General features: G+C 36.3%; 1 protein-coding gene across 1 annotated transcript; it reads left to right on the top strand.

Annotated features, from left to right (window-relative positions):
• Positions 1-809: 809 nt before the first annotated feature.
• On the top strand, positions 810-12094 carry LOC135686895 (scaffold protein ILK). The gene is made up of 13 exons (XM_065203276.2): positions 810-1026; positions 2382-2547; positions 3662-3757; positions 4363-4459; positions 4813-4860; positions 5603-5629; positions 6607-6701; positions 7376-7485; positions 8039-8160; positions 8676-8797; positions 9323-9422; positions 9980-10110; positions 10675-12094. Exons 1-13 carry the CDS (start codon positions 938-940, stop codon positions 10819-10821), a joined length of 1350 nt encoding a protein of 449 aa, XP_065059348.1. The 5' UTR covers positions 810-937; the 3' UTR covers positions 10822-12094.
• The last annotated feature ends 643 nt before the right edge of the window (positions 12095-12737 follow it).

The raw sequence follows: 12737 nt of genomic DNA, 5'->3' as shown, positions 1-12737 counted from the left end.
AATGTAGATTTAACTAAAACTTGGTCGATGGAAGTGAATCTTGATCGTGAATTTATCAAATGCTTCCGACAATAGCTTAAACTATTTATCAGTTTTCGATGCAAGTCAGAAAATCAGAGGGAAGGCCAAAGGCAAACAAGAAATTCATGGCTAAAGATTCTGTAAAACATGTACTTCTTAAAATTTTTTGAGGACATGGCACATCTAATGAAGCTGATAATATACGCTGGGCTGTAAGAAGATCTGTATGCATAGAAGACAGTGCCGTCGGAACGAAATTCATTTCGGGGGGGGGGGGGGGCTGCCCATTGTATTCCTTTTCATTCAGTACGCTGTTATAAAGGAAACATACTACAGTTTGACAATTATTGGGGGGGGGGGGGGGCTCCAGCCCCCCGGATCCGACGGGCCTGGAAGACAACATCCAATAATGCCAACAGAGAGAAACCAAGGATGACAATGGACTGTTCAAAATGAACTCGAAAAAAGACAGAGCTGCGTTATTGTTTGAACGCGGGTAATAATCTATAAAAATGTAGTAAATAAGAAACACCGCAATACGCCGAGAATAAACAACAATAAATACACGTAAATCAGTGAAGGCTAATATTTCGCCCCGGCATACGGGGCTCCATCAGAGCATTGATTTACGTGTTTTTATTGTTGTTTATTCTCGGCGTATTGAGGTGTTCTTATCTGCTACATTTTTATCGACTTTTCGCCGCAAGAACTCCTTGGAGCCCGTCGAGCAGCCTGCTACATGACCTCTGCTTTATTCACACAAAAAATCTATGCACTGCGGAGGAGAAGTGGGAGATGGCCCGTGGAACGGAAATAAGCTGAGGACCAACCCAAAATAAATATGCGATTCTTATCGAGATTAGGTATCACGGTTCGCGGGGTTTAAATTGGATTCATACCTCTGAATGACTTCAAAATGGAGGACATTTACTCTGCTGCTAGAGACGGCAACGTGAGATTTGTTCGGCAGTGGCTCGACAATGTTGAAAATGATTTAAATCAGGGGTAAGTTTGCTAAATTGTTGTAGCCGGCCTAGCCTAATTAGGAACGCGCTGTCACGAAGCTGTTTCCTTGAACGATTCTCTGGTAATCTTTGTTTGCTATCGATGTAAAAATTATACAGTCTGGTACTCTGGCTGTTGTTTTAAAACAATGGAATTATGCTCGTCTGGAACTCTGACTTTCCACAAATATTAGGAAAATTTTGGCTCTGATCTCCTCATTTCTTTTATCTAAGGAGAATTATAGGACAAAGCAATGTTTTGTTGTTCCTGCTCACAGAAACCAGGTCTTTAACAGTGGGAAACTTTTGTTAATAATTTGGTTTGTAAGCTTATGAAAGCATTTTTCGAATATTTCCTGAATTTCCTTTCCAATAAAATTTATAAAGTAAACGAAGGAAAATACCACAAATCAATGCTTTATAAGAAACCACGATGCTTTATAAAACCAAAGCCCTATGTGTTCCACAAGTTTATGATTATGATGTTATGAGTATAATTAATGTAGTAACTGGTTTCATTAAAGTTGTTTTAAATATGGCATTTTAATTTTCTTCAAACAATTATTTTTAATAAGAGTTTCAAAAGGCAGGTAAGGATCACTATTAATATTTTTGAAGTGCGACCTAAAAATTCTTTTTAACAAGATATGGCCTCATCTTCATTGCTATAGGTTCCCCTTCTAGTCACTTGACTCTCTTTAGTGTTGAAAATGATTTTCAGAATATTTCTTCATGATGTGAATAATAATAGCAACATTGTTTTAGGGTGTATATGGAATCCAGTTTAAGAGTTATGGATGCTACCCCTTTGCAAAAAGTTCTGTTTCAAAAGCAAATAGTTTTTTGCCATCTATGGCAGCGGTGTAAGCAAGGTTTCAACTTGTTTGCCAGGATGGGTTCCTACTTTGTCACGAATAGTACCTGAGCACCCCCCTTGTGTACAAAAGCTAGCAATAGCCTAAGGTGCACCCTCATCAATTCTACCACACCTGCATCTTAAATGTACCCTCTTCATGCTCTGCATACTGGCGGGGAATCAAGTAGTTGTACCTGACAAGAAGGAGGAAAGTGCAATAGGCAAAAACATAAAATATGTTTTCACGAACTTTGATAAGAATTTTACCAAATATTTTAAAATGCCAAAAGCCTTCAATAATTTAATCTTTAGCTTACTCTAAGCAATTATATTCACACCAAGGTTTCTAAATAAGTTTTCAAACGTAATCAACCTCCCAATTAAAATTATGTATTGTCATGTTAATATTGCTTTTTAATATCACTGTAGCAAAGCTTCTTGTCACATGGGTCCTCTTTATTAGTTTGTATATATAATCAGAGTTTTGTTTTGATTGCCAGAGATGACCATGGCTTCACACCACTTCACTGGGCCTGTAGAGAGGGTCAGATGGTCATATTTGAAATGCTTGTTGCAAGAGGAGGGAGATTAAATGCAAAAAATCATGGTGGGGATACACCTTTACACCTTGCATCAGCACATGGAAGAAGAGACATTGTACAAAAGGTATAAGTCATAAGGTCATATTATGTCATTTCTATCAACAATGATATTGGTATGTCAATACTTAATTTCAATATATCATACATGCAGTGTTATTGTGGAAATTACTAATTTCTCTAAACATCATAGTACAACTTTTTGAGCTCAAATTAGAATTTGCCAGACCATACTTTTGAGCAAAGGTGCAGTTTTTCATGCTTTTGTTTGTGTTTCTATTGTAAATTTTGTGACAGTGTGAAATTTGAATAAGATTATGTTGGATTTGACCCCAAAATCATTCTGACTATGAGGATAGCTCTTGCTTCCCTCAAGGTTCTCCTCAAAGGCTGATGGGGTGCTACAGATTGCTCTCCTTTATTGCTCTAAAAAGCAAGTTGCTCTCTGTAGAGTCAATTTTTGCTTTGTTTCTATTCTTATTTATCTACAAATAGCTAATCTGGAAATTACTAAGAGAGTTGTTTGTTGCTCCCCTGCTAAAAGTCTTATGACCAGGCCTGGTCAAAAGCCTCACTTTTAATCAAAATTTTAAACTTTATTTCACCATGAAATCAATATCAGGAGAACTTGCCAAGAAAGCATTTCTTGAAACAAGGCCTAAAATTTAATTGGTGTCTATGATACATGTAATGGAAGCAGAAAAGAACAGATCCCATAAAACAATGCAACACCTGATCTGCATTGATTTAATTTTTTAGCCAATTTTTATTCAATGTCATGCTATGATCACTAACAACATCATATACATCTATCACTACACATACTACAGAAGTCCTTCACACACTATGAATTTTATCTTTGGTCATGCTGATAAATTGAATAATGAATCAAATAGTAAGTTAGAACAAGAAGTGTTAGCAAAATATATGTTTACAATGAAGTTAAACAAATATTTGCAATGTAAACTTGCAAATGATGAAAATTAGTGTTTACCTCTGACAGTTATTGAGTGCTTGGTGCCATATAGGCAGAACTGTACATGTTGTTTGGTGTATAGAAAAAGAGTGTAAACTTTAAAATATGTTAAACTTGTATAGGTAGCATAGACACATTTACATGACACTTCTTGTGGCTTATTTGATCATGTTCATCATCATTGTTTTAATCCTTTTAATTACAGTTATTACAACACAAGGCAACAGTAAACATTATGAATGAGCATGGAAACACGCCATTACATTATGCTTGTTTTTGGAATTATGAAGCCATTGCCTTGGTGTGTATTAGATATCATGTTATGATTTTAATTCCACTTGATAACTGTATAAATCAATTTATTTGAATTTTTTGTGACATGCAATTCATTTTATAATGATATTATCACTAATCCATATATCAACACAAAGGGATATAAATTCACTAGCTTTTTCACAAATACTAGCCCAATCAGTGTTAGGAACAATACAGCAAGGTCTATTTGTCTATTTATCTGGTCATGTGCTAAGTGAAATTCTAGACACCTCTGCACCCTCTTCCTCTGAAAAAATGTTTTGAAATAGAATTAATATTTCTTATAGTAGAACATACATTTCCAAATAGTATGAAGTATATTAGAGTTTTCTTGCTTTGTTGGGTGAGTTAAAATATTATTGGTGAAGTCTTTGTCTTCTAGGATTATTGAGAATGAAGTTTTTTTAGGCCGTTCAATTCACTGTGGCGTGGATAACCCCATACAAAATGCCCATATTAGTCTTTAATACCCAAACGTTATGTGAAGAAATGCTCAGTTAGGTCTCTTCTTAACATAGAAGCCAGTAGTTAATTCCCAAACCTTATGTCAAGAGTTGTTTCACTGGGTTGTGAATAAGTGCTCTTTTTTAGGAACTGGTTGGTAGAGGGGCTTATGTTTCTCAGTGCAATAAGTATGATGAAACACCCATGGAAAGAAGTAAAGCGCAGCTAGGAAACATAATAAAAGGTGAGCTTTTGTGTATCTTTCAGCAAAAGGCAAAATTTTTATGAGAACAAATATTGAACTGCATTATGTAAATTGATGTTTGATTAGGTGTTTGTTGGTTTACATCAGTTCTCAAACCCTTTTAAGGTGTGTTGGAAAAAATGCCACCAAATGACAACTTCTTCTTTTGCCACTTCTTTTGCAAAAAGAGTCAGTTGACCAAATCTCTCCCCACATATTTATTTGACAAATGTATCATTTATATAGATATTGTTGTCATTAAAAGTGTAAATGTATCTTTCAACCTTTCCATAGTGATTGATATTCATTTGTGAATAATTATTGCAATTTTAATGACAGCATCCTTTTCCTAGAGAAAGCAAAATCAGTAGGGCAAGATCTTGCAAGAATTCCATTTCAAGGTTGGTTTGCAAATGTTTATCTTTAGCATTTGATTTATGTATAGTTGTCAATGGTGTCCTTGATATTCTTTAAAGACTTTGTTTTACCAATTTTTCTCCATTTCTCAAACTTGAAAGAACTGAGTTTTAGTTTTAAAGCAAGGGTTTGTCATTCCAATTCATTTAGATGATAAAAAACTTGCAGAGGTGGAGAAGTAGACAATAGACAAGGGGCATATCATTCAACAAAAATTCTGTAAACCTTTGACATACATCCTTTTGTTTTTATGAAAAATCTCCCAAAATCCGTAGAGATCCCATTTTTCTAAAAAGCCTAGTTCGATTTTAGAAGTGTAGTACACTCCTCCGTCTCTTTGGTCATCGGGCAAAGTCCTTCCACTATTCCTCAATCCGCATATTTGTAACAGAATTTTATATGAGATGGGAAAATAGTTTCATAACATGGTGCAACCTAGGTCTAGATTCATCTTATTTATTCAATGGTTTACTCTGTTCAGCAAGTTGAATATTGTCATATTGTCAAGTTGAAATCCTCAAATATTGTCATAAAAGTTTAGAAGTAGTTTGCATGTATAGTTTGAGTAATTGCTGAGCAATATTTCAAACAATTAGCAGTAAAGTGACTTTGCCCTCGTACTTATTTTCAATTGCAGCTGTCGAGTCAATAATTTAATTGTATTTCTGAGAGTTAAAGTGAAGTGTGATTTGATTAATAATTGAAGTTTTCCCTGATCAATTTTAGAACAAGAGGAAGGAAACTTCAAAGCAAGTAAGTCAAATAATATTCCTTTGTTTGGGTCAATGCAATCACCAACGAAGTATTTTATGATATACATTCGATTCGACGAAATTACATCGGCAGAATGCGTCTATGATACTTGAAAATATTCCCTTTAAATTGTTATGGGGCTGTTCTCTCATAACCTCAATAATTTTTACCACTGGCTTCTGAAAATCAAATTTTCGTACGACTCGGTGTGTTTGGGCAAGACTTCTGGAAGCTTTTTCCCAGGCTTACACGCTTAAACTGAATTTACCTTGTCAATAGTCATTTTGATGGAGTGCAGAGATCAGCTTGGATAATCCTGCTTTATGCCTAATACCAAAGTCGTGCATATATTTTGCGGTAGGCTTTTTATAATCTTTTGACCAAAGCCATACCCACCGTGCTGTAAAACTGAAGAACTTATGCAGATCATCAGAAAAATCACCGCACTAGTACAGCTTCTGTCAATCGCTTTTAACTGTGGCAACCTTTTCCAGTCGCAACCCCCTTTCCAGCGTGTTAACATCGAGTTGTATTTGCAAATAATCTTTTCAGTTTGATACCCCCCGGCCGGGGTATACCTGGGGGAACCTGGGGACAGGCATGGCCATTTGAGGAGAGCCATAGCTCTTGCTCCCCTCCAGGCTCCCCTCAAATGCTCAAGGGGAGCTGCAGATTGCCCTCATAAACTGTTTATGTTTATGATGCCCTTCTTGAAATCAATTTTTCCTTTATTTCTATTTTTCATATATCTTTGAATAGCTCACCTGGAAATTACTAGAAGGGCTGTTTTCTCCTGTCTTATGGCCAGGCCTGCATGGGACTAGACAGGGGTCACTTTTTTGCAGTATATTTTATCGAATGCATGGCACGCAAAGCCGGATATTTTGTGTCTACCTGATTTTGGAGTTTAGGCATTTATGTGTTTAGATAAAAGTTAAGCTACACTTTTTTTATTTCTTTTATCACATTTCCCACAGGTTTGGAATTTTTGACCCTTAAATCGAAAAATGCAGGAATTGACTTAGAAGAAATCCATCTTGTCGAAAAAATCAGCGAAACACTACTTGGAGAGGTATTTGCTGTAGCTGATTCTTTTTGTGATCTTTTCCTACTTCCCTCGCAAACCTTCTCTAGTATTGTATTCTAAAATAAAATTATCTTTCTATACATACAATCAATTTTGATAATGTTAACTACCCAGTATAAGACTTGAAACTAGCGTAGATTTTTGAACTTTGATACACACAGGGAAATAAATTAGGCATTCTTCTCTTCTGCTTAGCCTTGATCAGCACCGAGATTTCACTCAACGGTAATTTTTAGCAAAAAAGTATGCATATAGCACTTATAATTACTGAGAGAAAATGTGGGCACGTGGCACGGTTTTCTCTCCCAAATCCTGCTCTGCGCCTGTATACATATAGTGACGTAGAAAGGATGCGGGCCAGATTTTGTAAAATTGTGTTACCATTACGTTAAATACAAGCCAATTATTGCGACAGGAGCATTTCTGGAAAGATTAAATCGAAGTATCTCATCTAGATTCCAAATCATCCTCATCAGTTCCTTGTAAGCATCAATACTTGTGTTCATCTGTTTTTTAACGCATTGTATTTGAAAAGGGGCGTCATTTATAATGCTTTTTTGCTTTTCATCTTGTTAGCACAGATTTACTTAGTAATTGATATGTCATGTATGTGTATCTTCCAAAGAACCTATAACTTTTTATTTCAATAATTTATCTAGCTTCACAAAGGAGTTTGGAACAACATACCAATCGTTGCTAAAAAACTGAAGATTCGAGGTTTACAGAAAAGGCTCAATCTTCATTTCTGCGAAGAATATCCTAGGTTGAGGTGAGAGCTTAACTTGCTTAAACATGTTGGTTTAGGGGGGATTCCACTTTAGGTTAATCTTCGATTTTCGATCATGTTTTTGGGTCTACAATTGCTCTAAATATTCCCCTTCGATTTATCCAAGGTATTGGATTGGTCGTTAGCTTAGATTAGATTGTAGAATAAGTATGATCCAGAAAAGAATGGTTTGACTCGATTCCACCCGACAACCGTGTGTTTACCACAATCCTACCACGAAGAACTGTGTAACAGTATTTTAACAAAAGGCAAAGATACTCTAAAACTAGCATGAGTAAATCTGAATATTTCGGTTACTGTTATTGATTTTAATATTTCACTAGGTAAACTAAATTCTTATTTATACACTTGAGGAAATAAGTGGTTCTTTCACAGATAAGTCTTTGCAGTCCGTTTCTATTCTGTTTGCAATCCATGTCCCTCCCATTTCCAATCTGCCCTCAATCCTTTTCCAATCTATCTGCAATCCGTCTTCCATCAATTACTAATCCAATTTCAGTTCATTTGTAATCCGTTTTGGTTCTTTGCTTCACAGGATATTTTCCCACCCAAACGTTTTACCAGTCGTCGGTGCAGTCACCAAATCACCGAATCTTATGACGATTTCCCAATACATGCCATATGGCTCACTGTTCGATATTCTTCATGAAGGAACTGGTTTGTGTCATCCGGATTTTTTATATTTGTTAACAAGTCCTTGTTTACGTTTCCTTGTTAAGGCTTACGACTGTTGCTCAATACCGCAAATTCCAAGTAATTTCAGGGATGAGGGTGGGGGGGGGGGCTGAACGAGGGTGATGGCTTGTAGAAGTTTTCTGGAAGTCATCATTCATGATCGTGTGTTGACGCATTTCGCGTCACATTTTCTTAAGTTTGATGGCCCAGTAATTTGGGGAAGAGTCACACATACCATGTCAGGGGTATCGGACAGGGGTATCTTTCTTTATATCTAAATTTTCATAGAATTTTTTATATCTTATATAAAATGTCATCGAATTTTTTTGACAGTTTATATTTTCCATCCGATATAGCTATGCCACCTTTTCCAAGTTTACATGCTTCAAAAGTAAAATAAGGTTGCACAAGCTGCCCCACACTGTAATTTTATCGCCACTCTGTCCGTAAAACTTTAAAGGAATCAGGTTCACGAGGCTTTCTTTATCAATTTGAAGGTATCGTCGTCGATCACTTGCAGTCAGTTAAATTCGCCATCGACATCGCAAAAGGCATGGTTTACTTGCACAGTATGGACCCTCTAATTCCACGGCTATATTTAACAAGCTATCATGTCATGGTAGGTGAAAAAATTCAATTTCGCAAACTAAACAGTGTAACTGGACTTTTAACACTATTTGTATTTGCTAATGTTGAGTGATGATCTAGAATGTTTTGTGTATGAGGCTTAGGCTGACGACATGCCATGAAAACATGGCTGACATCAAGTTATATTAGAGGACAGGATAGGCCAATGACCTGATAAAATCACAACAATACTTTTAATGTGACTCCCTTATTTGGGTACGCCAGCTCAATTTGCTCAGATATAGGTTTAGCACCATTCTTCTAGTCTGGGTAATTTTTTTCAGAATTTTTTGCTTGTAGTGTGAAATCTATGAACATGTAGACTTTGACAATTTACAACAGATTGACCGCGAAAATCACCCGCAAGAACAAAATAACGAACAACAGCATTCGGAAACCTTGCAAGTCGAATGATATTCTAGTCCACATTCCCAAGAAATTTGACGTTCAAAAGTTTGTCAAAACATAGCCATAAATATAATTGGTGTGTATTTAAATTGTTGTTTCTTTTTTTGAGATGGACGACGACTTGACAGCGAGGATATGCATGGCTGATGCTCGTTTTTCCTTTCAAGACAGCACCAAAATCCAGAAACCAAATTGGATGGCACCTGAAAGTAAATATTTGTACTTTTGTTATATGCACCATTTAAATAGAGTTGGGTTCAAGGCTTGTCCAGTAACTCGCAAACCAACGTTTTCAAATAAAGTGAATCATGGTCTTAGATGGCAAGATGGCAGGGGCAGTGGCGTCGCTTGACCTTCCAGACTAGGGGGTTGTGGAGGGTCATCAATAGTCAAATTTACCGACGAAGACAAAGATGGAGAGGAATTTAGGTGCTATTTCACCTACTGATAGATGATTTTACCGACAAACTAAGAATTTTGTAGACAGACTGAAGATTTACCGACAAATTCTTGAAGTATTTGGGGTGTTACACCCCCTACTGGCCCCCCGCTAGCTACACCCTTGGGCAGGGGGTTTGGGTTCATTTTCGCACTTCCATGTCAGTCTGGCATTGTCCTTTCGGTAATATCATGACCATACCCTAATTCTTGCCGAGTTCCAGGGTCCTTATGTGATAACACATCGTTATTGTAATTTGCATGTACTAGGGCACAAAGAAACCCAAATATATACTTTTGACTGATTTAAGTACATCAACTTTTGCAGTATTGAATAACGCCCCAGAAACATGTGATCAAAGAGCTGCGGACATGTGGAGCTTTGCGATTATTTTGTGGGAGCTCGCCACTCGCGAGGTCCCCTTTACAGAATTATCTCCTATGGAGATGGGAATGAAGGTTTGTTATTTTGAGTCTTCTTATTCAAACTTGCGCTAACTTCTATCTTTTATGTTATTTGATGTTTATAACATCTTCTTCCTTTATGGTCTAATTTTGAAAGTTCTGTATTTTCAGTCCTTCAAAACCATCTTTGTTATGCGAAATGTCCAAATTAAAGTTCCAATGATGTTCCAGGAGATTAAATTCCTGGAACGCCATTGGAGAAAACCGCTTCAAAAGGCACACTGGTGAAGTGTTTATCTTTTAGTGTCAACCGAAGCAACTTTATCCGGATAGAAGCATATTATGCCTCCTAAGAGCAGCATAGATTTATTTTGCTTTTACTGTCGAATTGTTTTAGCTTCTATGGCTTTCTATCAATTTTGATATGACTCGTTGCTGTCAGTACCTGCTTCTTAATGAGGTGATCCTATTGTTGCCATGTAGGTTTTTTGTTCATATCGTGTTACTAATAACTTGCGCATACAGCATTTCCTTACTTTCAAGACAGTACCCCTGCTTTGAAAGCGTTTCTGTTTGACCCCTGCTGTTTTATTGGTTATCTACCTCTTTTTGTTTCAGATCGCATTGGAAGGGCTTAGGCCACCTCTCATACCAGGAATGTCAAATCACCTAACGAAACTGATAAATATCGCTTGGAACCCAGACCCTGCTAAACGGCCTCGTTTTGACCAACTGCTTCCGATCCTTCAAAAGATGCAAACATGAAGTATCGCCAGGCGAACCTCTCGCTTCGCTTCCAACACAGTAGAGGGTTTTTCAAAGGAACCATGCTGTTTACGATATCGCTCTTTTTATCATATATATTACTTGTATAAAGTATTAAATTTAAACCTAAATATTTTGACACCTATCATCCCTATAGTTTATTTAAATGATATGCATGTGTAGAATTGGTATTTGTAATAATTTTGTATTACATAAATAGATTAGTTACTTTGAACCAAAATTTCCTCATACGCTGAACTCATTCAGAAAGAGATTTCTCTTGTGAACATTGATTTTGTGAAGCAAGATTTTGAATCGTTATTTTTACTCTCAAGAGTTAGAACTGGGTATTTTTTAGCTTGAAAGTTCCAGGATAAGGCATTTTCTAATCTTTTTCTGGGCCTTTTCGAAGAGCTATTCAGACTAAAATAAAGCCAAAAAGGTAATTATTTAGCTTATTGAAAATAAAATTTATGGAAATAAAAGGAGGTAGTCAGCTTTTGTAGCAAGGAAGGAGTTATGCCTCCAAGCAGCTATTTATTTCTGGTGGTTTGGTTTGCGGGTAGCTTATGAACTCAAAAAATGTGTCAAATATTCCTACCCGAGGAGTACTACCAAAAAATTCTTTGAACAAGAGGAAAGTCTTTTTAGTTGTTTGCTGAGATTCATCGCAGAATAATTGATTAACGTTTGCTCCTGGATCATTGAATTCAGGAGAATGCCTGAGGTACTGGAGGAAGTGAATTATGCCCGAGTCACTCATTGAGTTGAATGACTTTCCCCCATCATTTGTGAAAATGGATTGTAGTACTTCATGTTTAGCATCATCATTTCTAATCTTAATGTGGGGTATGCTATTCAGTTTAATCATTCTATTAAAACAACTGATTATGAACGTTCAACACGATTTTATTTTAGCTATATTGCTACAATTGTGTTTTTTTAAATCAAAAGTAGTCTTAGGTCTCCCTCGATGTAGCAAGACATTTCAATTTATATTTAGTTTTAGTAATTTTATGACTGCATGCCGATAAAGCTGCGGGAATCAGAAAGAATCTTCCTGGAAATGAACCAGTACACTAACGCCAGAGTTGTGTTTCACAAATTTGCAGTTTATTTAACAGCAATACTGGCTTATATCTGATGCAATATCTGAATTTTTGTTCCATTTACCTTCGTTTTTTTGTTTTAATAAGCCAGTTACTCCGTACCTGTTTACAATTTTTATTCTTAATTTTCATAATTTGCTACAAAAATGGTTTGTGCCTAGCAACTATGTCGTTTTTATTTGTTTGAGGTGCTTATTGTAGGATTTAATTATTGTAGCTTGACATATTTTGGCACAAGTGAATCATTGCTCCGTAGCTAGCTAGGAGACAATCTGGTTTTGCCATCTTTCAGAGCTTTCATCATGTTTCATTTTAAAAGATTAGTGTTGTTTCGGGGTATTCCTTGCAAATAGGTTTGAAATGACCACTGTACACAAATTGCTTTGCATCCTAGAATTTCGGTACTCAAGCTTTCATATGACCTTCTTAACAAAAAGTAACTGCTTCTATCATCTCTTCCTTTATAATTCTAACGTACTGCGTATTTCGTAAGAAATATATTTTCTGCAAACCTGATCCTTGAATGAACTTGTGATACTTTTGGCCCTGACTAAACTTGTGACATTTTCGGCCAGATGTTGTCTTGAGTGAACTTGTGACATACCTTGTTAAAATAATGACCAATAATCTGACCTGGCTGTGTTGTATAATGACGAGAGCAATTACATATCTACATAGTGTTCAGCAAGAGCAATAAATCCCTCTACTCAATCTGGCAGTTTTAGTGAAGATATAACAGTAAACGATTGACCAAGGAGTAACTACTACTAGGGGCAAAGCTAAGGCTTGAGACAGAAAATCTCAGTC

The sequence above is a fragment of the Rhopilema esculentum genome, chromosome 6 (assembly GCF_057945365.1).
Source record: "Rhopilema esculentum isolate cy_ngs chromosome 6, ASM5794536v1, whole genome shotgun sequence".
Taxonomy (NCBI): domain Eukaryota; kingdom Metazoa; phylum Cnidaria; class Scyphozoa; order Rhizostomeae; family Rhizostomatidae; genus Rhopilema; species Rhopilema esculentum.
This window is presented reverse-complemented; position numbering and strand designations above follow the sequence as displayed.

Coding starts and splice junctions, on each gene's coding strand:
- LOC135686895 (XM_065203276.2), top strand. CDS start 938: ATGGAGGACATTTACTCTGCTGCTAGAGACGGCAACGTGAGATTTGTT. Junction 5,630..6,606: donor GGAAGGAAACTTCAAAGCAA/GTAAGTCAAATA, acceptor CATTTCCCACAG/GTTTGGAATTTTTGACCCTT. Junction 8,798..9,322: donor TAACAAGCTATCATGTCATG/GTAGGTGAAAAA, acceptor TCTTTTTTTGAG/ATGGACGACGACTTGACAGC.